The sequence below is a fragment of the Psammomys obesus genome, unplaced genomic scaffold, assembly GCF_907164565.1.
Source record: "Psammomys obesus unplaced genomic scaffold, mPsaObe1.curated_primary_1811, whole genome shotgun sequence".
Lineage (NCBI taxonomy): Eukaryota > Metazoa > Chordata > Mammalia > Rodentia > Muridae > Psammomys > Psammomys obesus.
Genome location: NW_026585698.1, coordinates 1,301,380 through 1,327,903, shown reverse-complemented (window position 1 = coordinate 1,327,903; position 26,524 = coordinate 1,301,380). Strand labels below are relative to the sequence as shown.

The 26,524-nt window shown below is 40.2% G+C and overlaps 1 protein-coding gene across 1 annotated transcript; it reads right to left on the bottom strand.

The window, feature by feature from the left end:
- Positions 1-269: 269 nt before the first annotated feature.
- Ppa1 (inorganic pyrophosphatase 1) lies at positions 270-26,524 on the bottom strand. Its single transcript, XM_055598877.1, has 11 exons — positions 26,345-26,524; positions 23,599-23,657; positions 16,650-16,703; positions 15,478-15,597; positions 11,856-11,942; positions 10,291-10,417; positions 8,941-9,068; positions 8,488-8,573; positions 4,517-4,586; positions 2,445-2,487; positions 270-602 (listed from the first exon to the last, which is right to left on the bottom strand). Exons 1-11 carry the CDS (start codon positions 26,406-26,408, stop codon positions 571-573), a joined length of 870 nt encoding a protein of 289 aa, XP_055454852.1. The 5' UTR covers positions 26,409-26,524; the 3' UTR covers positions 270-570.

Below are 26,524 nucleotides of genomic sequence, written 5' to 3'. Positions count from 1 at the left end.
AAACAAATAACTTGTTTTTTTAAAAAGGTACTCAAAATGTTGCTCAGGTTGGCCCAGAACTTGCAATGTAGATTAGGCTGGCCTTGAACTAAAAAGTCTGGCCGAACTCTGCCTCTTGAGTAAGAGGATTTTAGGTGTGCACCACTGTGCAATTTCTATCTAAGAATATAAAACTGAATTCTAAGACTACTGCTAGGAAACAAACACTTACAGCACTCACACCAGTGTGGCAATTTTGGGTTCAGATTAAAAAAGCATCCTAAACCAAGTTTCAGCAAAATAATTTTATTTCCTAACACAATAAACATATACATCCAATCGGTGTTCACCTTGCACACCTACGCACAAATGACTTAAACGACACCATGGCTTCGAGAGCTAAAAAGCTATCTTGGCTGGATGTGATGTGTCTGGATGGCTAGCCTTCTGCACATACTGGATCAGTCACAGCAGAATCTGCTTCATTAGGTAAGTTACAGAAACTTAAAGCTTTGAAAAGCCACTACACTTTTGTGTCTAATGCTTCCAGGTGAACAGGATGCAGCAGTATCAGCTTGTATTCCAGAGGACTTAGTTTTTCTGGTGATGGAACCATTTATCCACTGTATCCAGAAAAAAAGAAAATCAAATTAGAATCTCTGTTAAAAACCCAAATTATCAACATATAACAAAGAGTAAGCTGGGGGTGTAACTCAGCAGGAGAATGCTTGCCTACCAAGGCACACTAGACTGCTATGCCTGGCTTCAACAGATGACTTCTATAACATGCATGCAAAGCTATAGTCAAAGAGGGTACTTAACACAGAGTTTACACTGGGGCTTTCTCACTCTTTCCTTACCCCTTCTTTCTCTCCCTCTCTTTCTGTTTTGAGACGAGGTCTCAGCTCATTATGGAGCCCAGGTTATCCCCAATCTCTTGGGCACTAGGGATTAAAGGTGAGCAACACCATGGCAGCTTGGTTTTTAAGTGGCAGAGTCCTTTGCTCACCAGAAGAAATTTAGAGATTCCTTTTTCTTTCTTTTGTTTTTTTCAGACAGGGTCATTTTATGTAATCCAGACAGGCCTGCAGTCTCTGATCTTCTAACCTCAGCTTCCAGAATGCTGGGATTACAGGTATGCATTACCACACCTGTCACAGAACTTTCTTAGCTCTAAAGAGGGGATAGAGCTATTTTTCTGAACGAAGCAGGCTATGTCTGGATAAGAAGGTAGAACACAGGCCATGTTGGGTCCTTCCACAATGTCCACATGGAATTTGAGGGGCCACAGCCATAGAAAGTGCCCTAAAAAAGGGAATGTTGGAAGTTGGTCTGATGTGTGCTACTGGCTCTGGGTACACCTATCCTTGTTGTGTAAACCTACCTGATTGGCTGGTTAAATGGCCTATCCCTGGGCAGGGCAGAATGGGGTACGGGTGGCTAAGGTTCCCGGGCTTTAGAGGACAGGAAAATCATTGGAAAGAGGGGCAAGAAGAAAGGAGGACGCCATGATGCATTAGGTGGAAAAGGAACCACATGGGCAAAGAGGAAGGACTCCGAGGATGTTGTGGATTGAAAAAACACCAAGATGAAAATACAAGCAATTATTTATAAGATTATGGATGGAAGGTAGTCCAGATGAGGATAGTTAAGGCAGATGGCACTGGATGGGGGCTGGGAGGTGAATGGTGAGTTTATTGAGACAGTGTGGGTGAAGTATCTGCCTGCCCCAAGATAAATAAGGCAATTATAAAATCTAACAGGTGTCTGTGCCTTGTTATTTGTGATAGCAGATTAGATAATACTACCGTAATAATCTTAGGGCTAATATTAATCATCATTTAGCCCAACACTCAATTTTTCATCTTCTACAGCAAAGAAAGAAAAAAGGAAAGACGGCATTCAGTTTCCCATTCTTCACATATGCACTGCGACTTTTAGCATATTCTGCCAAGTGAAATAAAGACAGGCACAAGAAGACAAGCAGCATGACTGAAGCTATGTGTGGACAGTAGTTGCCAGGGCCTGAGGGCAGGGCAGCTGGATGGGAAGGGGAACCAGATGCTGAACAAAGGACACACGGTCAACTTCAGTGAGCTTTATGCACTTATTTAATGAGTGTGAATGTGCTAATAACACACTGCCTGCCTATGAATCTCTTCTTCCTGCTGCTGGGGAATGAACAAAGGTCCTCTAGCACAGAAAGCACACACTCTACATTAGTCTATACTCCTGGTTCCATTATATATTACAAAAATGGCTATAACTGTAGATTGTAAATATTTGCCCACAATTAAGTATGTGAGGTGATAGATTTCCCAACTTGATTTCCACATTATAAACATACATAAAAACAACTTATTATGCCTAATACTATATATAACTATTTTTAAGTAAAAAAAATACATATAATTTTCATACAGACATATAAGTCTAATATGACTGTAGTATATTCAGTACATTACCATCTGTTGGTAGTGAGCAGGCAGCTTCACATGGTGGTGGCAACTAAAATCAAACATTGAAATATTAAAATTTAGTCCTAACCCCAAGAGGGAAAGCTAAATACATACTGACAAAATTGGGAAACAATGTGAACAGGAGACTGTCCCATCTTTAGGCTGTACAGGAACAATGCAGGGTGTAATCTGCTAAGAGGTCAGTATGTATAAGTCTCTTTCAATTATTTTTTAAAAGTTACTAATTCACTAGGATCAGAAGGAAGGAAAAGAAGACCTTCCCTATCAGTGGACTTGGGGAGGGGCATGCATGCAGAGGGTGGAAGAAGGGAGGGATTGGGACGGGAGGAGGGAGGAAACCACAGGGGGGACACAAACTGAATAAAGTGTAATTAATAAAGAATAAAAAAAAAAACAAAAAAACACCCAGCTGGAGGATGACCCAATGCTTAAGAGCATTCCATGATCAGTGGTTCTCAACATTCCTAACGCTGGCACTCTAACAGTTCTTCATGTTGTATTGGCCCTCTACCATAAAATGACTTTATGCTACCTCATAATGTTGATTTTGCTACTGTTGTGAACTGTAATGTAAATATCTGATATGCAAATTGTCTGCCATTCAACCTTCAAGGGGATCTTGACCTAATGCTCTAAAATTGTGAAATAAGCTGAGAACTGCTGCTGAAACAAACAAACAAACAAACAAACAGTTACTTAATTTCAAAAACCAAACAAAAAGTTACTTAATTGTATGTGTATGGGTATCTTGCTTATATGTATATATATGTGTGTGTGTGTGTATGTATGTATATATATATACATACATACACACACACACACACACCACACACATTTATGGTGGTCACAGAAATTGAAAGAGGGAGTTGATCCCCTGGAACTAGAATAATGGATGGTTGTAAACCGCCACAAGGACACTAGGAATTGAACACTCTGTTCGTCTAAAAGACCAAGAAGTACTCTTAACTGATTAGCCATTTCTCCAGACCTCTCTCTCTGTCTCTGTTTCTTTTTTTTCCGGAGATATGGTTTCTCTGTGTAGCCCTTGCTGTCCTGGCCTTACTTTGGAGACCAGGCTGGCTGTGCACTCACAGTGATCCACCTGGCTCTGCCTCCCTGAATGCTGGAATTAGAGGTGTGTGCCACCACGCCCAGCTTATTTGCCAGTTTTGATGACATAAATGAAAATATTTTTTGTTTAAAAAAAAAAAAAAGAAAGAAAAAAAGAGGATTTATTATTATTTTATGACTATAAGTGTTTTGCCTGTGTGCATATCTGTGCACCACTCGGATGCAAGTGCCCAGGTTGGATCTCCCTGAAACTAGAGTCACAGGTGGTTATAAGCACTATTTGGGTGCTGGGAACAGAACCTGTGTCCTCTACAAAAGCAGCAAGTAGTCTTAACCATTGAGCCGTCTCATCTGGCCCCATAAATGAAAATAATTTTTAAATGCTCTAGGTTCAGTATTTTGCGAAGTCCAAATCAGGGTATTAAAAAGAGCACAAAGGCCAAGCATGCTGGCACATGCACACCATTAGTGCCAGCACTCAGTAAGCAGAGGAAGGCAAAGCTCTATCAATCAAAGCCAGGTAGAACTGCCACCCAGAGAGACTGTGTCTCAAAAAATCAAAACAAAACAAAATCCCATAAAAGCAAGGTACTGCTCTAGGCAATGGTGTACTTCTCTTGAGAAAGTTCTATACTATACATCATTCCTTCAATGACTCCTGAAAGTGTGTTTACTTGGTCTTAGTTCCAAACAAGACAACTAACTTCTATTTGGTCTTTTATTGAAGATGGTTTGATAAGTAATACATTCTGCAATGACTCTGGTTTTTACTTTGCTATCTGTCCAACTTAGGGTTGACAGAACCATTCTTCAGCTTTCCCCTCAAATGTCTATTTGTCTGCATTCAGAGTTCTGACCTGAAGATACCACACAATAATATGCACATGAAAAGATGCTCAAATACTTGTTGCAACAAATATTTCATCCCACGGAGCACCCTATCTTTCAACCACCCAGTCATTTTTCAAAGCAAAAGCATTACGTACAGCATCCACAATGGCTTTGGCAGCATCAGGATCACACTTGAAGGGGCTCTCTGACACTGTGGTGTTCATGCTATTGAATGAAAAGAATATTATCAGAACCCAAAAGAACAATAAAGTCTTCTCATAATTGTAAAAACAAAGTTGTTGATGGTAGACCAGATGACCTTTGTAACAGTACATATCACTGTGCCTAGAGCAGATAGCATTTAAATGTGGTTTTGTTGAAGCTTTGTCACCTATTTTAGTTACTTATTTTGGCAAGGTACAAGTGTTCTTGTGGTTGACTTATTTCACATCTCTTAATAAGTTTAAACTTAAGAATCTGAGATCAAATCCTTTGTAGTACTCACTAAAATAGCTGAGAAATACAAATTAAAATATGAAACAAATCTTTTCCAATTATGAAAAACATGAAGCTAATAAAAAAAAAAAACCTGTTCCCATCAGTGTTGGTCAAATATGTAAAACAAATAATCCTAATAGAAGGAAAAATACTTCAGGAGACTATATCTAAAAACTTCAAAAAATTCAGAGACTTTAACAGAGTACTTAAGACCCTACAAAGACATTCACCGTTAATAACAGTGAAAGGTTGGAAGCAATCAAAATAAATAACAATAGGAATGATGAAAATTGGTTTATCCACAAAACGGATTACTAGATATATCTGGAATGTTATACAATATAACAGGCAAATGCTTACTACCTAGTACTCAGGAGGCAGACACAGGAGGACCCCTGTGAATTCAAGGGCAGTCTGGTCTACAGAGCAAGTTCCAGGATAGCCAGAGATACACAAAGAAACCCTGTCTTGAAAAAAGGAGAGAAAAGTTTATAATTTTTTATTTACTTATTTGTGTGCAGCTTTTTTTCTCCTGCATATGTTAGGAAAATAGTCAACTAGCACTAACTCCAATCCCTTTAAAATTGTATTTATTTATTTACTTATTTATTTTGAGGCAGGGGTCTGTTATAGCCCAAGCTGGCCTCAAACTGGTTATAAAGGTAAGAATGACCTTGAACTTCAGATACTTTTAATTGCTTTATTATAAGCAATTATTTAATTGCTTTATTATAATTGAATTATAAGCACACACTATCATAACTTGCTTATGCAACATTGGGAGTGGAATTCAGGGCTTTGTACAAGCCAGGCAAGCACTGTACCAACGCTCAGCTTCAAAGCTCAATTTTAAATTATGATTAAGTTTGTCTATCTTCTAGCAACTAAATTCTTCCTATCTTTCCTACATTGACTATTTAGTTAGTCCATTTTTTTTAAGCCCCCATAGGAGCATATATTTGAATGCTTAGTAATCAGGGAGTGGCAATATTTGAGAAGGATCAGGAGGTGTGGCTTATTTAAGTAGGTGTGGCCTTGTTGGGGAAAGTGTGTCAGTGGGTAAGCATTTGAGGTTTCAAATGCCTATGCTAGGCCCAGTTCTTTCTCTTGGCCCATGGATCAGGATGTAGCACAATGCCATGTGTGCTGCCATGGTGATGATGGCCTAAACCTCTGCAACTGTAAGCAAGCCCCAGTTAAATACTTCCTTTTATAATTATAAGAATTGCCTTGGTCATGTGTCCCTTGTTGTGATTAAGACATATTTATGAATTATGACTAATTATGGCCTTTAAATCCTTTAAAAAATATTTACCTATTTTGTGTGTATATATGTGTATTTGCACACACGTATCACAGTGTATAGAGGTTAGAGGATAATTTATGGGAGTTACTCTTTACAGCAAGTGCCTTTATCTAATGAGCTATCTTGAGACCCATATTTTGTTTTTGCTTTTTTTTTTCTCTCTCCAGTATTGGGACCAGAACCCAGGTATTTTCAAGATAAGGCACTAATAGTTATTCAGGAGTGACTCTGGTTAGGCTCAACCTCCTCTGTTTCATGCTTGGCAAGTATTAATTGCTCAAGTAACACTATTACTATGAGTGGGAGTAACTTCAGTGAGCATGAGACACTGGTATAGCAAAGACTGCTTTATTTGTGGCAGTTAGTACATGTTAAGAAATATCGATCCCCAAAGAGTTCGGGAACTCATCAGATTACTTGTCCACAGAGAGATGAATGAAACATGACTGGAATGAAGCCAATCATGCTTCCTGAGAAATGAAGCCACAGCCACTGATAAATGCTGTTTTCCCAACTGAAAGAATCATGGTGGAGAGGACACTAGCCACTGCATCCTTCAGACACACGGGTTCCATTGTTCTCCTAAGACACCTTTTGTTTCTTTGGAACTTTTTTTTTCAAAAAGTCTGCATGAAGCACTGCTGATTGTCCTCCAGGCAATCTGAAGAGAAGCTACCAGACTACATCAACCAGGCTCACACAATACATATTCATACCTGAAAATAACAATGCACACACGCACACCTTTATCTAATGCACCCTGATGCTAGAAGTTCTCACGTTTGGACCTCACTAGCACCCATAAGAATTTAGTTTGTATTTGTTTATAGGACTGTAGAAAGACTCATTATTACTATTTTATGTGTGGATATGTGTTTCTGCATGTGGGTATATGCATATGAGGTCAGGTGCCTGAGGAGGCCAGAAGTATAGGATCCTCTGGAACTGGAGTTAGACAGTTGTGAGCCACCTGAAGTCCCTGGGTCCAAACTTGAAGAGCACCAAGTGAACACTGATCCCTCTCTGCAGGCCCCTTAAAGAGGATCTTATGGGCAGTTTTAAGTTGCAGATGTATTAACTTAAATAGAAACTAGCAAAATCAATATTTTATTTATTTATTTGTTGAGACAGGGCTTCACTATGTAACGTGGGTTGGCCTGGGGCTTGCTATGTATACCAACTACCTCAAACTCACATAGATCTACCTGCCTCAGCCTCTTGAGTATTGGAATAAAGGCCTGTATTACCATACCTAGCTTTTTTTCTTATTTTAATTTATCATTCTCTGTGTGTGTGATATACATACATATATGGAAATGCACATGCTATGGCACACATAGAGGTCAGAGGAAAACTGAGTTCTCAGGGTGGAACTCTGCTCGTCAGGCTTGTGCAGAAAGTACTTTGCCCAACTGAATCATCTAACTGCTCTAGTGTTTTCTAAGTAAATCTCAAAGTACAATGTCTTACTGAGGCAGGCAAGTATGGAAGTAATTTAGTATACCTGACAGTCTATCTGGTTTGGGCTACATACAGCCCCCTAGCTAATACTGCATTGGCAACCTAACTACCTTACGTTTGAGAGCTGTGTAGTCTACTTTCTCTGCCACTAACAAGCACTAAATAGAAAGTCTGTGTTCAAGTCTATTCCCAATATATCCTGTATTAAGAATGGAAAAGCGGGGACTGGAGAGATGGCTCAGAGGTTAAGAGCACTCGCTGCTCTTCCAGAGGTCCTGAGTTCAATTCACAGCACCTACATGGTGGCTCATAACCATCTATAATGAGATCTGGTGCCCTCTTCTGGCATGCAGATGTACACACAGGCAGAACACTGCATACACGATAGATAGATAGATAGATAGATAGATAGATAGATAGATAGATAGATAGATAGATAGATATGTAACATACATACATACATACATACATACATACATACGAAAAAACAATTTGGCCTGAACTGGTTTTGGATGCATGGGAAGGAAGGCAAAATTGTGTCCTCTATCAACCTTTTATGGAGAACCACCTATTTAGCATCTTATGACTATGATTAATTAGATATGCATATGATTATGGAAAGGAATGTGACCAACAGGAAAAGAAAATATATGACCTAATCTATCAAAACAGTGTGTCCCTTTCTAATCTGTACCATAGCTCCACTGTGAACAGACTCACTTTGCTATTTTATCAAATCTGTATGCATCTACCTGTTTAAACCTGACCATTGGTAACATTATCAACACATTATCAACATGTTTGGTATAAACTGGACCACTGTGTATTAAAGGCACAGAAAAAAAAAGAGTTAACACTCACCAACTAATTCCTTTCCCATCTGTTTTCTTAGTCACCAATGCTTTCCAATAATCATGAGTGCTTTTGATAATGTCAATTGCAAAGTCCTGTAATTTGAAGAAAGGCATTAGGATGGTAAAAAAGGTCTTTTCTCATCACTTACATTTCCCCAAAACTTGATACTATCTTTTTTGAGTCAGGAAATGACTTAGCCAAAGGAAGTTTTGTTAAAAAGAGAAGATATGTTTATTTTATATAAATAAAAGACCAAGATTATCTTTAGAATTTTCTTTCATGAGTAATTTTGGGGCTGGTACCAGAGGTTGAGCCCAGATACTTATGCATACTAGGCAAGGACTCTACCAGAGGTATCCCTGGCCCCTACTTTCATGAATTTTCAGATGAGAACAACATAGTTAAATTGTAAGTCTCAGTATAAATGCTCCAAAGCTAGTTTGGAAAGATATACATTACCTTGTCTTTAAATTCTGCATTGAATGCAAACTCATTTTCTGGTTTTCCATCAGGAACCTTATACCTTCTAAACCAGTCAACAGTAGCTTCTAAGTAGCCGGGTTTCAGGCGTTCAACATCAGAAATATCTAAGGAGAGAAAATAAACCCACCACATAATGCACACGTAATTATTTAGGCATTCAACAAAAATATCAAGTGTTTACATTGATATAGATATGGGAAAATTATAAAGAAGCCCAAGATAATAATAGAGCTGAGAATAGAACACTTAAAAATTAAAAGAAAATCAGCCAGTATCTTTGAATAGATTTGACATTAAGAACTAGAGAAAATGGATCAAGTATGACTAACTGCTATTAGATCCAGGAAGATAAATGAATGGGGTTATATAATCAAACCAGTTTGACAGGTAGCAAAATTTCTATACGAAGGGTATGAGATATTAAAAAGGCAAATTGAGGCTATATATCAGAGGCTCACATTCCAATTACACAAGACTCAACTGACATCCATTTATGGATTACTATATTCTAATTAATTACAGCCACAGCTACCCAGAGAAACCTGTCACAAAAAACAAACCATGAGTGGCAGTCAACTAGGGAGGGAGGTGAAGCTCTGTGAGTTCAAAGCCAGCATGGACTACACAGTGAAAACCTGCCTCAAAAACAACAAAATAATAACAATAATTAATTAATTGGCTTATTTTGCAGTACTGGGATCAAACCTAGGACGTTTTACAAGCTGGGCAAGCACTTGCCACTGAGCTAGTTGCCTAACCAATGAGTTACATTTTGAAGTCAAATGGACTACTTGATATTATAGAAATTCTAAATCACAAAATACCTACTCCACATGCAAGAGGAATTACTAAAAACTGAGATTTTCCTCAGTTGCTTATTTGTTCATTTATTTATGTGGTCTCACAGGTATTTATCTGTTCTGGGTTACAATCCAAAATTTCATGTGCTCCTTTGATGGATGCTCATCATTCATTACCTTTTTCTTTCTTTGTTTGGTTGGTTTTTTTTTAAGACAGTGTTTCTCTGTGCAGCCCTGGCTGTCCTGCAACTCACAGCAATCCACCTACCTCTGCCCCCAGAAGGCTAAGATTAATGGAGTGTGCCACCACCAACTGGCATTGATTGCTTTTTTAAAGCATCATAACTGGTACTACCTTTACCCAGCAACTGGAGGGTAGAAACAATCGGATCTCTATAAACTCAAAGCCAGCCTGGTCAACATAAGAAGTTCCAGGTCAGCAAGGCTACAGAGAAAGACCCAGTCTCAACAACAATAACAACAAGGCTGGATGGCTTTACACTGACACTCATTCAGATGTCCTTACCGTTGTAATTGGCAGCATCTGGATCGTCCACATTAATGGCAATGACTTTCCAGTCAGTTTCGCCTTCATCGATCATAGCCAGTATGCCCAGAACTTTCACTCTGATTATTTCACCTCTTGCACACACCTGAGAAACAGCCAGAGTCAGAACAAAAAAAAAAAAAAAAAAAAAAAAAAAAAAAAAAAAAAAAAAAAAAAATACTACAGAATGAAACCTGGAGGTTTTATTTTGATGATAATAAAAAGATGTCAAAAAATGTTTCTGCATACTAACTTGACTTGAATCAAGTTGTCTTTTTTAACATCTTTTGTTTTTTTTTTTAAAAAATTACTTTTTATTGCCAAGCATAGTGGCACACACCTTTAACCTAGCATTCAGGAAGGAGAGGTAGGATTTCTGTGAGTTCAAGGAGAGACAGCCCTGACTACACAGTGAAATCTGTCTCAAAACAATATATAAAATTATATATGTTATATATAGTATATGTGTCATATATAATATATGCCATATATATTACATATAAATATAATATATATTATGTGTGATGGAGGTAGAAGTTTATACTCATACAATTGCATTGCATGCATGTGGAGGTCACTAGACAACAACTCTGTAGAGTCAGTTCTTTTCTTCTTTTTTCTTTCAAGACAGGGTTTCTCTGTGTTCCTGGCTGTCCTGGAACTCTTCTGTTGGCCAGGCTGGCCTCGAACTCAGAGATCTACCCGCCTCTGCCTCCCAAGTGCTGGATTAAAGGCATGTACCACTACATTCTGCTCTGTATTCTCTAAAAAAAATTTAAAATTAAATACTTATTTATTTTTATGTGTGTGTTTTGCCTGCATATATGTATATGTACTACATGTGTGCCCTATGACTGCAGAGGCCAAAAGAGGAAGTCAGATCCTTTAGACCTGAAGTTACAGACAGTTGTGAACTGCTATGTGGGTGACAGGAAGTGAACATAGGTCCTCCACAGGAGCAGCAAGTGCTCTCAACTACTGAGCCATTTCTCTGGTTGCAGACCTTTATCCCATATGAACCATCAGAAAACAGCAGCACTGTTCAGGGCACTGATCCATTATTATGCTGTCTCTGAGTGTGCTAAACAAGGCCTCTATAATTTGTTTTAGGTACAACCTTTATTTAATATGCTTTATCTTTTACAGAAGCCACTGAATTAAGCTAGTCATCTGCCTTTAAATTCTCCACTTGCCCAGCATGCTGAGGCTCTTGAGTTTAATCCCCAGAACCGTAACAGACAGAAATTCTGACTCAAAAATGTAGCAACAACATTGATTGGGGTTGTTTACTGCTTTGCTGAGCTTGAGATCTTGAATTGTAGAATTGTAGAAGAGCAGCCCACTAGACAGAGAATCCCTACCCAAACCTCTGTCGTCAGTGGTTATTTGGCTGGAGTCATTCACTGATCATCCCAAACCTTCATCAAGGCCTCACTATTTCACTAATGCTCACATTTTATTCACAATAAATTTCAAAGAATAAACTTTGATATGATTCATTAATTTCATTTTAATATCACAGAAGAAAAATTTGATTTCATTACCTTGCTTCCAATTTCACAAACATCAATTGGATCATTGTCACCACAACAGCCAGTGTGTTTGTCACTGTGTCCTGGATCTTCCCATGTCTAAAACAAAGTGAGGGTTAGAGCACAGCATTCTGATACACTCCGCTGACCTGACCAAGTAGAATTGATTGACACTAACCAGCAACATCCCACCAGTCTCGCTGCAAAAAAATAAATCAGCTATTTTGAAAAATGGGTGTGGTGGCGCACACCTTTAATGGCAGCATGGGGAAGGCAGAGGTAGTTGGATTGCTGCGTTCAAGGTCAGCCTGGTCTACAGAATGAGTTCCAAAACAGAGAGAGAGTCTGTCTGAGAGAGAGAGGGAGAGAGAGAGAGAGAGGAAGGAAGGAAGGAAGGAAAGAAGGAAACAAATGAAACCTTTACAATTTCCATTTAAGAACTTTTGACTATACAGAAGAATTTTAATTAAAGGTTGGAGCTTCTATTATTCATATAATGGTAAGCTAAATTTAAACTTCAAAACAGAGAATGCCTTTGATGTGGAGAGCCAGAAGCAGGCAGATCTCTATGAGTTCTAAGCTAGCCAAGGCCACACAGCGAGAGTGTGTGGCAACAACTCAAAAAAAAAAAAAAATTAGAAAATGATCCTACTTCAAACAAACAAGTCAAGGCATGATGGTGCATGACTGCAATCTCAGCACTTGGAAATGAGGCATGAGGATCTCAAGTTCTCAAGTTCCAGACCATAGAGATCTTGCTGAGCTACCCAGCAAGACCCCTTCAAAAACACTAAGGGCAGGACATGCCATTCTCAGTAGGAAAGCACTTGCCTAGCACGCACAAGTGGATCTGAGCTCCAGCACTGAAAAAGAAAAGCATGTTGAGTAACAGTTCTCAGTACTTACCATATCTATCAGCTGGAGTCTCTTCACAAAACATTTCTATAACACAGATGAGGAGGCAGTAAGCCTCGAATGGAAATGGTACCCTCTGATGTTGAAAGCATCATTACTGCCTAGGAGCCAAGGCTGAAAAGCTTAAATTACTGGCTTTCTCTCTTTGCTAAATTGCAGGCCAGAGGCACCACAGAACATCTCACAAAGAACCAATGTGTGCTGCGGGTGTTGGCTTAAACGGCAGCTGTTGTTAGGTTCTTTTATTCCTAATCAGAATACATTTATGACTTGAATTTGCTTCCCTATTCAGCTGGAGGAAAGAGATCAAAGTGAAAGGGGATAAAGGAAGACTGTGCCAACACTAAGAAGGTAAAAGTCAGCCCCTAGAAGAAGCTGCTCAGCACTGTTTCCCCACAGGGACCACACTTCAAAGCTAAACACCAAATCAATTGACGCGCAAAATAAAGTGCTGTAATTGCAACAGACAAATCACTCGGTGATTGATTCTCCAACAAACTTGATGAGCTTGACCTATATTTTAATAACTTACAGAGTTTCACAATGACTTAATATTTCACCTAATGATGAATAAGGAACAAAACATTACCCACAAGAAAAATTGTACAAGTGTTAAGTGTCACAGGATCAAATGTATGTCCTTTACTAATAACAGATACTAGTCATTTTTACTTTTTTATTTTTTTGAGGCAGGGTTTCTCTGTGTAGCCGCAGGCTGCTCCTGAATTCAGATATCCGCCTAGCTCTGTCTCTGAGTGCTGGGATAACACCTGAAATCTAATGACTCTTCATGTATACATTTTAAAAGATCCTACTATGTGCTGGGGATAGAAAGAAAAGGATGGCTGTTTAAGAAAAATGAAGCTCAACATTTATCTTGCCGCAAAGAATCTGACCTCAAGAACAAGATCTTACATGTAAATGGCAGTGAGAGTGCACAGGGGCTCTGTTCTTCAAAACAACTGTCCAGGTCAGGTCTGATATATGTCTCAGAGAAGCAAAGGGAGACCAGTCTGTGTAGCACCACAGTCTGGTGGCCTTTAAATCTTGCTTCAGCCTCTGGTATGCTGAGATTGCAGGTGTATATGATACCTGGCTAGAAATCAAAGCTTTTGTTGTTTAACTCCACTTAAAAATTGTATTTTCATGTATGTGTTAGTGTGTGTGGACATATGTGCCATGGCACACATATGAAGGTCAGAAGACAATCTGGAATAAGTTCTCTTCTTCTGCCCTGGGACCTGGGATCAAACTCAGGTTGCTAAGCTTCTGTAAGTGCCTTAACTGCTGAGTCATCTCTCTGGCTGTAGCTGTTTTTCAGAGACAAGCTCTCACTATGTATCTGTGGTTGCCCAAGAACTGGCTATGTAGACCAGAGTTTGCTCAGACTATTGGCAAATCCTGCAGACTAATGTTGTGGATATAAACATAGTTTTGTTTTAATCCCAGGTGTGGGATGTGGGACTGATTCAGATAGTCCACAGCAGCAAACTATTTGTCTCATGCTGGCTCTGAGACAAGCTCTTTGCCAGCTGCAGATAGTTTAAATCCCAGGCCTCTGGAGAGAGAATGCCAGAGTCCAGAGAGTGAGGAGGAGCTACAAGAAAGAACAAGGCTGCTGCTGCTCCCACCTTGCAGCTCCTGTTGCTGTTGATGCAGTGACACAAGAAGTTGGAGATCTCCTGAAATTAAGATTGGACTGGCTCCAAGGAGCCCTAGAACGCTAACCAGCAGGAAACAGCTAAGAAAACTGCATCCCCTCTCCTCCTAACTCTCTCTTTCCTACCTGCTGTTGGGGTGTTGGAAGGGATTGGGGTGGAGTAGGGAGAAAGAGATATTTAAAAAAAAAAATGTAAATAAAAAGTTTTTAAAAAATACCCCACAGACTAGGATTACAGGAGTGTGCCACCAAGCCTGGCTAGAAAACAAGGCTTTAAACCACTAATGCACACTCTCACAAGACTTGCTACTAAATCTCTAAAGAATGTATACAGTAGGGAGTTTACAGTGAGTCCATAGAAAAAGAAACATTTCAAAAATATCTGAGTTTAAACATAAACAAATTCCTTTTAGTTAACCTTGGAAATAAAATATTCAATGAGGCATTAAAACTGTCGGTAACAAGCAAAAGAAACTTGTTCTAAGTACTACCGTATCGTTTTCAGACTCTATTTCATCATAGGAAGAAACTAAGTTCAAGGTCCTAGGGGAGCTGGGGACTTCTCAATAGCTGAACAGCTTCTGTTGTAAGGAAACAGTTGTCTGAGTCCAGCCATTTCACCTTGCTAGCAGGGTCAAACTAAGTTGATGTTCCCAGGCCTAGGAACCTACTCCTATCCTGACTGATCGGAAACTCCCTTGCTCAACCCCCTCATGTCAAAATATGATTGAACACTTGATGGTTTCATCCTTCAAATATGCTGTATAACATCCGTCTAGGGTCAAATTTGAGCTCCCGAGTCTGTTCTGCCACCCTAATTGATCAGTAGCAGCAGCACTAATTTTTTGTAATTACAATAATTTTTTGTTATCTGCATTGACCTGGTGTTTGAGTTCTGTTGGATTTAAGCAAACCCCACAACAAAATTGTTTAAAACAAAATTATCCTACCCAATGCCTTTCTGCTCTATGATGTCTGCATTTAAGCTTTTGATCAAAAGTAAATTAATTTTTATTAAGCTAAAAAGGTACACTTTCAGTAAATTTTTAAGAGGCATACCTGAGGGATGGCACCGTAGTTCCAGATATATCCTTTATACGGGAACAAATTTGCAACATAACGGAGTTTTCCTTTTTTCACATCTTGCTTAATTGGATTTAAAGGGTCCTTTGTAGCAATCTGAAATAAATGTTAAATGGTTGTACAATACTACTGGAAGAAGTATTTGAGGAAACAAATTACATATGTATGTCCCCTCATTCCACTTTCAGGATTTATTTCATTTCTAACATGCTGATAACTGAACTAAGGGTTCCACAATCGGCTATTATAAAAGCTTGCTTATGTATAACTATACTCAAGAAGAGAAAAAGAACATTTACTAATTCCAGAAAGCAAGAACTAATATGAGTTGGAATAAATACCAGTGTCACAGAAAAAGAACCAGCAAAATGGCTAAGCAGGTAAAGCCACTTGCCACCAAGCCTGACTACTTGAGCTTGATCCGCAGGCCAACAGCTACAAGTGTCCTCTGTCCTCCACATGTGTGCAGTGGTATATGAATACCCACACACATATACAAAGTAAACTTTATAAACTATTAAAAATAAATAATTGTAATTTAAAAAAACAACAAGAGTTTTAGGAAAACTACAAAATAAATATCCAACTTCAGTTTTCCTTTCTATTTAAAATTACTCAAATATCCGAGAGCAAGTGTGGTTACTATTTTAAAAAAATAAGAAAATCTAAGGGAGCTAGGCTTGGTAGTAAATGCCTAAAATTAATCCTACCTATCAGGAGGCAGAACAGGAAGATCCTGTAAGGTAGTGAGTTTCTAAAATAGCTAGACCTACATAGAGAGACCCTGTCTCAAGAAACAACAACAAAAACCCAAGTGATATAAAGTAAGTATCAATAAGGAAAGGCAGCCATGTCACTTGCCATCAGAAAGAAACAAAAGTCCAGTGAGCCCTTCCTGCTGAGATGCTAAGGAGGAGATAGCTGGGTGTGGACACACATGCCCGAAGTCCCAAGCTGAAGCAATAGGATGGAAAGAAGTTCATTCTGGGCAGTTCACCACTGCCTGTAACTGGGCAGCAGATCCTACCCCCTAGAGGCCTCCGCAGGTACCTCATCACACGTGGCACACGCACAAACAGATACACACAAATTAAATAAAAATAAATCTTTTAGAGATAACTAATATGCCATGTCTGGATTTCTCTTACCTCCATTTTTGCATTTGACCAGCGTGGAACCTCAACCACCATGTGGAATACATCCTGAAAAAACAGAGAAGGTGAGACAAGCAGAACTCATTCCTTCTTATTTCAGTGCTCTGTACTCTATTTCTTCCGAAGTTAAACTATTAACTCTACTAGACAATTGAAGTTAATGAAGTGTCAACAAGATGCAGAGACAGGTAGGTGAAGACAGCAAACACAGAAACATATTATGGTAGAATCAAGGTAGCAGGTGCACTATATGTAAATCTTTGGACTTTCTTTCCTGTTTTAAATTTTCCCTAATAAACTATTTGGGAGTTTCTCAAAAGAACATTTCCATAAAGGAGGGGATAGTTTTTAAACAATTGTGAAAACATTTCTCTCTGGAAAAGGCTGTGTTAAAGTCACATCCAAGGCTGCTGCCATTCCCTGCAGTGTTCTAGAATAAATTACTCAGAGGAGGTTTCAGAGCAACTCTTTTCATAGTCTCTACAAGACAAATCCCAAACCAGGTTCAGTGTCAACATTATTCAGCTGGATTACTGATATGGTTCTTCAGACTTAGCTATTTTCCAAAGTCCTTCAAAAAGAAATAAAAGCTTGACATTAATGATAGGACTACATTCTGATATTTTGACTGCTGTGTGTGGAGGGAGGGGTTCTAGAGTAAATACATCTTAACTGGATTCCTACATTCACAAGGAAAAATCCCTAGATGCCAACAGCTTACATGCATACATTTTTAAGTCAAATATGGACTTGACAAAGGCTCTTTAACTGAAACTGAGTATCAAGTTGTCCAAATTGTGATTTCTATCAGAAAGTAAGACTTCACACAAAGTGTTTCAGTTTAAAGCTTTTACAAGTGCACAAATCAATCTGCAATTGCTCTTTAATAAAAAGCTTAACTTTCAGCCAAGTGTGGCACACATTTGTAACCCCAGCACAAATGTAGGGAGGTAGGAACAGGAGAATCATGAGTTTGATGACATTTTAGAGCATAAAAAGACAGCTGCAAAAAAGAAAGCAAAAAAGGAAATAAAGCCAAGGGTTTAAATTTCCAGCACCAATAGCCCAAAGGTTCACAAGGTGGCGCTGTTGCAACATGAAAGAAAGACTAAAAGGAGAAAAATCAAGGCAGCAGCAGTAAGCACCCAGGAAGCAGAGGCAGCGGAGGTCATCCTCGGCTATTGAGCAAATTCAAGGGCAGCATGGACTACATGAGACCCTGCCTCAAAAATAAATACTGCCCCTCCTCACTTCCAAAGCCTGACAGCTTTATCAGATCAGAAAATGCTCCTGCCCAATAACAGCACTTGTCTTGATTTAAGAATGGGTTTTGCTATGTAGTCCCAGCTTTACACTCAATCTCAGCCTCCCAAGTGCGGGTATTACAGGAATGAGCCAGTACACTCAGCCTGCTAATGGCATTTTTTAAAAGGAAGCAGACTTCACCTTTTCTGGAAATACTTTCCCTTACTGACAAGGTTTTTTTTTTTTTTTTTTTTTTTGGGGGGGGGTGGTTGGCTGGTTGGTTTGGTTTGGTTTTGGTTTTGGTTTTTCAAGACAGGGTTTCTCTGTGTAGCCTTGGCTGTCCTGGACTTGCCTGGCCTCGAACTCACAGCAATCCACCTACCTCTTTCCCTAAGTGCCATGATTAAAGGTCTGCACCTTACTCTTCAGTCTCTGAGATTATGTTATAGAAGGATATGCCCTAAGTCATTAAAAGTAAATAGAAGACTAGAAACAGAGCTCCGTAAAAGCACTGGCCACTCTTCCAAAGAACCTAGGTTAGATGCCCTAGCACCCACATGATGGCTCACAACCATCTGTAACTCCAGTCTCAGGGGATCTTCTGACCTCCAGGCAGGCATCAGGCACACACACAGTGCACAGACATACATGCAGGCAAACACTCACATACATTTTTAAAAATTAAAATAAAAAAATAATTTCAAAAAAATATTTTGTTGATTAAGTGACAGAGTATACCTAAGAAAATATCATGGCCAAGGCTGACATTGTAGTATCTCTTACTCATCTGGAATTGCAGTTTAGAGTTAGAGTAGGTGATTCTTGGGTGACTGCCACACCTGCTGCTAGTTTTGCTGAGTACTAAATAGACTTGTTTTCTTTTTTCTTTTTAATTTTTGTTCCAGACAGGGTTTCTCTGTGTAGCCTTGGCTATCCTGGTCTCACTTGAGACCAGGCTAACCTCAAACTCAGAGATCTTCCTGTCTCTGCCTTCCTGAGTGCTGGGATTACAGGCATGCACCACTATGCCCAGCTAGACTTGTTTTAAAAAAATGTAATTCAACCAAATAAAATGTGATTGATATATACCAACCAGAAGACTGTTGCTCAACAAATTGTGTTAAGAGTCAGAGAATTAAAACACACACACACACACACACACACACACCCCCAAACTAAATACACACAGCAAATTTCCAGTAATGTTTGGATCAGGACTGGTGAGATGGCTCATTAGATAAAAGTACTTTCCAGCAAGTATGACAACTTAAGTTCAATTCTTGGAACCACATCGTGGGAAAAAAAAAAAAAAAAACTGGCTCCTACAAACTGTCTTCTGACCTGTTCACTTGCACCTCAGTGTGGACATTTCCTTCAGACACAAACTTACATAAGTAATCATAAAAATGGTCAGGACCATAAATGTTTCAGACTTCAGTTTTAGACTTTGATATATTTGCATAGGCTTTACTGGGTGAACATGTCTAACCCAGTAATTCAAAATGCTCTGAAATCTGAGACTCTTTTGAGTGTTCAGTTTAGGGAGGCCAGATGCCTTTGTCTTGTGATTCAAGTTTTCACTTAGGCCAGTCAAACTCAATCCTGTAGTCAGAGATAGTAGTATAGGGAAGAAACAGCTTCATCCGCAGCGCTAAGAACAAGCTCTGTCTCAGCTCCAGAAATGCCGCAGGATGATTGCATTTAGAGATTCTAACCATAGCTTCTATTTTCTCTTCTTTAGAAATCTAGCAAGACTTTGTGTTTTCAGTTGTCAAACTTGCCTATGATTTATAATGCCTAAGCATTTAAGCATCAGTCCATCTGATTAAAAGCTTAACTTTTCTTTTTTCAACAGAAGGAAAGAGACAGCTCCATATTGATACATGCCCCACGAGGAGCCTGGAAAACAGAGAAGTACAGTCTGTATACTAGTATTTAACACAAGCACTAAAGACACAACCCAGAGAAACCCCAAACTTCTAAAATTACAGTATCAAGTCATGATAGCCAACTTGATTTTAAGGTTTGGACCTTGGCTGGGTGTGGCATATGCCTATAATCCTGGTGGGGGTAAATAGAAACCCAGGGACCTAAACCAAGGGTACCAGTAGTTTAAGGTCAACTTTCACTAGGCCTTATCAAATTGCTTCTAAGCCTAGCTACTTGAGGCTTTGTCAGAAGATGGTGAAATAAAAGTCTGCCCCTCATTACAAAATTAGTTAATGTTACTTAATTTGCTTAATAAGATCATGTCTCAAAAATAAAAGGAAAGCTGCAGATATCACTTAATGGTAGAGTATGTGCCCATCACAATATAACACATGTTCAACTCTCAGTAACAAGAGGAAATAAAATTCAAAACCAAAACCAAAACCAGAATCAAACTGATCTTTATCTACCCAATGTTCCATATTGTTTATACTAGGTTGAGTTTTACATTGTTCGGAGTTTGTTTTCTATTATATCTGATGCTCTTAGTGACAACTGCTTTTATATTTGAACCCAAAGTAGATCTGACAAACACACACACACAAATTTTTTTTCTGTAATTAACAACAAAAAACCCAGTAAGTCCCTGCCTTTCCCTTTATTACTGTCTACGAAATTTGGACAGAATCCAAACAGGATACCTGATTCACAAGAATTTCCTGATCTAGCTGGATTGATTAACCAATACAAAAACTAAACTCAATATTGTCCAGACTGAAAGGTTCTGATGTGGAATAAAATCTCTAAGTCCTCGGACATTTTTCTATGGAGGCACTGAGTCATTAAAAGTATCCTCTTATTTGTTAATGGCACACCCTCACAACCTACAGCCACATACAAAGACAGACTCACGTACGCTTAGAATTTGGGGGTCAGAAAGAGACAATGGGGTGCCGCATCAGCTAAGGGCACTTACTGCACAAGCTGGCATCCTGAGTTGGACCCCTGGAACCCATACAAGGGTGGAAGGAGAGAACTAACACCACAAAGTTGTTCTTGGACTGCCACCTGTGCATGTGGCAGTCCACATGCACACGCACACAAAAAAATTTTTAAAGCTAAAAAACAAAAAAATTATACTCTTCTGTAACAGGTCAGGTTGTTTTTTGTTGTAATCCAAAATAAGATCTGTCATAGACACCCTCAATGAAATAATCTCCTTAAAAAACAAAAGAACATTTTCTGCCTTCTTGGGCAGTAATCCAAAACTGGAAGATTCTTATATTCTGAACACTGGTGAAATCCAGTTGTCACAGAGTCTATACTCTTATAAAAAAAGATCTTAAGAAATACACTGGGGTGATGGTGGTACACACTTTTAATCCCAGCACTTGGGAGGCACAGGCAGGAAGATCTCCGAGTTCAAGGCCAGCCTGGTCTATAGGACATCCAGGGCTACATAGTGAAACCCTGCCTGGGGGAAAAGGGGGATTACATCAGACACAACAGTTATAGAGTTATATTTCACTGTCTGAGAAACGATGCTTTACAGGATTCAAAATGTCATCTTCATTTCCTATTTTGAAGAGTCTTGAAACTGCTATACCTCAACTATGGTAACCCTTGGCTAAAACACTGCCCAACTACTTGTGAACATAGAAACCCAGCTCTGTATCAAGAGACTTCCCTCCTTGGCACACCCATGTGCAATGGGACATTCTGTCAGGAAACCCCAACTCCCTGTTTCCTACATCTTCATCACTCAGAATGTCCTGAGGTACTGTGAGGCACACTGCAATGTAGTGTGCATACCATTAAACCATACATAGATAATTCAAGCCAACCAAACAAGACAGTTCAATAGGAAGACTCAGCAAGTCATACCAACTTTCAGGAAACCATAAGTAACAGATGAGAGAACTTGAGTAAATACAGCTATGAGGCTCCCATAGGAGGGCAAATCCAATTAGAGGTCCTTCCTGTAACTGCAGTACATAATTGGCTCTATTTGCTCCACAGCCGCCAAAGTGAGGGATGAGTCAGACAGGATCCTCTGAAGCTACCTACAAACTGGATTTCTTCCTAGAGTCCAGAACTTCCTAGTCACCAGAACTAGAGCATACTTCCTAGTAGAAATACAAATTAATGTATATATCCATTTATCTCTCTAACTTTAAAGTTATTGTGTGTACATGATGTGTGTCGCTAGTGCATGCACACAAAAGCATGTGTGCTCGTGTGTACACACGTACATGCGTACACACACACACACACACACACACACACACACACACACGTATAGACATGTATAGAGGTCAGAAGTCAGTTCTCTCCTTCCAGGGCAAGTGGTTTTTTTTACCTATCTCACCAGCCCTACAGATCTGTTTCTAGCTAAGAGAACAGTAATGCTATGAGCATGAGGTGAAGATTTTGACCTGACAATATTACTCCACATGTTATTATGGGCTACTCCAGAACCCACATAGTTTGTGTATCAATGAGGGCCCAAGAGAAGACCAAGTGGGCAAAGGTGCTGGTCATCAAGTCTGACAACCTGGGTTTGAGTCTCGAAACCAACATGGGAGAAGAACCAGCTCCTGCATGTTGTCTTCTGATCTACACACATACACACCACTGCCCCCAATAAATAAAAAAACAAATAAATAAAATGAAGTTCAACAGCCTGTGCAACTTTTACAATTCAAAAAGCTTTCACTTTAGTGTGAATCAAACATACTAAAGAAAAAGCTGCAAGATGTAAAAGCAACCAGAGCATTCTCATGTGTCAAGTTCCTCTGCAATAAAAACTTCTCTCACTGCAATATAAAGAGAAAACCTGTGGGGTTTTTAACTGACCCCGGTTGGTCTAGAATAGAGGCAATCATCCTGTGTCAGGCTGAGATTATAGGCATGAACCACTGTGGCCAGCAAAAACTGAAAATGTGGACTGGGAATAAAGGCAAGCAAAAAAGAATTTGTTCAATAGGTATGAGGCTTATATATGACGCTTAGCACTGAAAAGAAAAATTGGTAATGTACCACCAAGGGCAATAAATATGTATATAAAGCTGCAGACTTTTCCTAGGAAAGTAAGGATTCTTACCAATTTGTGGTAAACCACACCAGTCTGTGCTAAGTTAGATTTCTGCAGCTCACTGGGGCATAAAGAACAGACATTTTTTTCAGAGCTCTCTGTATTTACCTTTCTTAACACTGTTTGCAAACTCACTAACCTACTAAAAGTACTGAGTTTTCTTGTACTCACTGAGTTTACTTTTACTGTTTAATAAACATCCCACAATCAAAATGCTGTGCTACCTGGTTTATTTTAAACTATTAATGAATAGAAAGGCTTCAGTTCAAACACACATACCAGTGACAACTACAACGCAGGGAGCTTAAAAACTTATGCTTCTATTCCTTCCCCAATTTACAGCTGCTTCTTTAATCCAATGATCTGGTTCAATACTGACTTATTTACTCAAATTTAGCTGACAGCACACGAGGCATTTTAAGTTTATTGAGATGTAAGAAAATTCATTATATACAACTAAGAATCTAACTGAAGTGAAGAGACCATGTTTGCCAGCCACCGTGGCATACCTTTAATCCCAGCACTTGGAGGCAGAGAAAGGCAGATCTTTGAGTTCAAGGCTTGTGGGATGTATAACGTTAACAGGACAGCCAGGAATATGTAAAGATGCCCTGGCTCAAGAGGGAAAGAACTCCAGCTAGAGAAAGACCATATTTGAATGACAGATATTCTTACCTTATCTGCATAAATTGGAATATCATGAAATGGAGAAATATACTGTCCTTTCTCATTTTCTGCAAAATAAATAAGAAAAGCTGTTATGACGGGTTACATTTCCCAATGCATGAAATACCACTTTCTCACAGAAAGATTTTATTCCTATACCATAAAACCAAGGGGCTGAGGCTACAGGTCAGTGGTAAAACAATTGCCTCGCTTGTGGTCAATCCTCCTCATACTGAAGGAGAGGGAAAAAAAAAACAAACAAACAAACAGAGAAAACAACTCTCCAGCTCAGCTTGGTAGCTGTATGCCTGTAAACCCAGCAATTGGGAAGATCGGGAGTTCAAGGTCATGCTTGTTCACATAGTAAGGATAGGCTACATGAGATCCTGTCTCAAAAATTTCAAACAAAACAAAAACAGCATCCAGAAGGCGGATAGAAGGAGCTCTGTGACTTTGAAATCAACTTGGTCTACATAGCAAGCTGTTCTCTACCAGCCAAGGCTACAGAGACTCTGCTTCAAAACAGCTAGAGCATATTTTGCAATCCCTAACCCCTCTGCAGGATCAGGTTTTCATCCTATATGCTCTTTCTGTTTACAGGAGGTACTACTTCCTATTATGAAAGCTAGGGCTTAATTGTATTCCTCCCACCTCCAACCTTGCAGGGCTTACTATACAAAAGATCATCTAATTGCTTTTGGCTGATCTTATTACAGTTAACTGTTAACAGAACTTTGGTGAAATATCTGCAGGAAAGGAAACAGACCAACCAACTTATTACCTTAGAAATTCATGCTGTTTTAAGTGACACTTCAGACCTGCTTCAATGTTACTTTCCTTAAGAATGATTTAGTCACAATGGCATCTTCACAAGTTCTATATTCTAAAACTATCATACCTGAAAAGTAATTTTAGCCCAATTTGGTGGCACATGCCTATGATCTGAGCTTTGGAGAGGCAGAAGCAGGAGGATCAGGAATTCAAGGTCATCCTTTGGCCGTATAATGACTTTGAGGTCAGCATGGGCTCCTTAAGCCCCTGACTTAAAAAAAAAATAAAGTGGGGTGTGCTGGTGCAGGGCATTAATCCCAGCATTCTGGGGTTAAAGCATTTCTCTGTTTAGTCCTGGCTGTTCTGGAACTCTCTCTGTAGATCATGCTGGTCTCAAACTAAGAGATCCACTGAAACTGCCTTCAGGAATTCTGGGATTAAAAGTGTACACCACCATTGCCCAGCAGTTTCATAATGTTTTAAGTGTATCATTCTGTGTAGGGCTGTAGCATAGCTGTTCTCACCTCAGACTGGACTTTTATCTGTTTTAAAAAGACTGGAAAAGTGTAACATTATTAAGAAAAGGAAAAATATTTCTATTAAGAATGGATGTTGTCAGGTGTGGTGCCTGGGCCTAGTACTTGGGAGGTTGAAGCAGAAGCAGGAGGATCTCAAGTTTGAGACCAGGTTGGGCTAAACAGGAAAACTCTGTGGCCCCACCCCATGACCACCCTCAAAAAGGGAGGGGGGCAGAGGAAAAGTACTAAGAAACTTATCATTTTTAAGAAGCCCAAAGAACGAGGACTAGTTCAATTACATAGTGGTACTAAATTATTAGTATTTCAGTTCCAGACAGCCCACTTGATAAACTCTGGTGTAGTTCTCCACCAACCACCACGTACTCACGGCCAATACATTATCTAAATTAAAAACAGTGTATTTGTTCTACACATATAGCTTGAAGATAATTCCCAGTGATCCAGGTCACCCTAAAGGACACTGACAAATTCTGGACCCAACACTATTTCCAGACCAACATTCCAACATACTGCCCTCACTGTTTAATTCTGCAGTTAACTGAAAAGAGGCCCACCCTTCCTGGATTTCCGATGGTAGTTTAATCTTGATTAGATGTCTAAGCTTAGGAGTTCAGTGTCCTTTTCTCTCCAAATCAGACTTAGAATTGCTAGGCACTGTGTTCGTTCTTCTAGGAATGTGTCTATCACCCTTTCCTTAGATACCCTTGTCCAGCCCTTCCGAATAAGCATAAAGAGGTTCACAAGCTGGCAGGGCCTTTGCTGACAGTATGGAAAGCCTCCGTCAGCACCATAAACGCACACCTAGCAGCTGGGGACCGGGCTAAGAAAAACCCCAGGTAGCTTTCCAGTATCTACTAGGAAGAAGGTGGCGCGACGTGGGAGGCAGAGCGACTCCACCTTTAGGAGTGCAGGGCGGGGGCGAGAGGCGGGGGTAACTAGTACGCCCGGACTCCGGTCCCTGCACCCGGGTTAAGAACCTGGCTCTCCTCACTCCAGCTCCTCAGCTGGCCGTCACCTGTCTGCCTGGGGCGGCAGCGCTTTCCGTTTCCGAGCAGGCTCGCCGCGCGCGAGGCTACAGCCGGCAAGACCTGGGCCTCGGTTTCCCATCTCTACAACACCGGGGAGAGGACGCTCCCGCTCGGAGCCGAATTAAGGTCGTGAGGAAACCGCAGCCCTCCCGCCGGCGAGGCTCTGAGGACAATCCTCTTACGGGGACTGCATCGCCTCCGGGCACCTCTGAGGGTGACTCAGGGGTTTCCTTTCCCACGTGGCCCAAGTTCGATGTGTGGAGGGAGCGCTCGCGGGGGGCACTGGGATGGCGGCCCTCGGCGGCCCCGCGGCCCGCCAGCCCGCCCGCCCGAGGAAAGGGGACGCGCCCGCCCGCCCGCTCGTTCCGAGAAGTCTGGAATGAATGGGGGGCCGGGCCGCGCGCCACCGCCACTCACTGAGGAAGACGCGGTACTCGAGGGTGAAGGGCGCAGCGCGCTCCTCGCTGGTGAAGCCGCTCATGGTGTCGGTGATGCGCCGCCGCCGCCGCCGCTCAAGCACGCAGCGCAGATGTGGAGCCGCGGAGACACAGGAGAAAACCCGCGCCTGCGCACCGCGAGCTCACCCGCCGGTCGCCC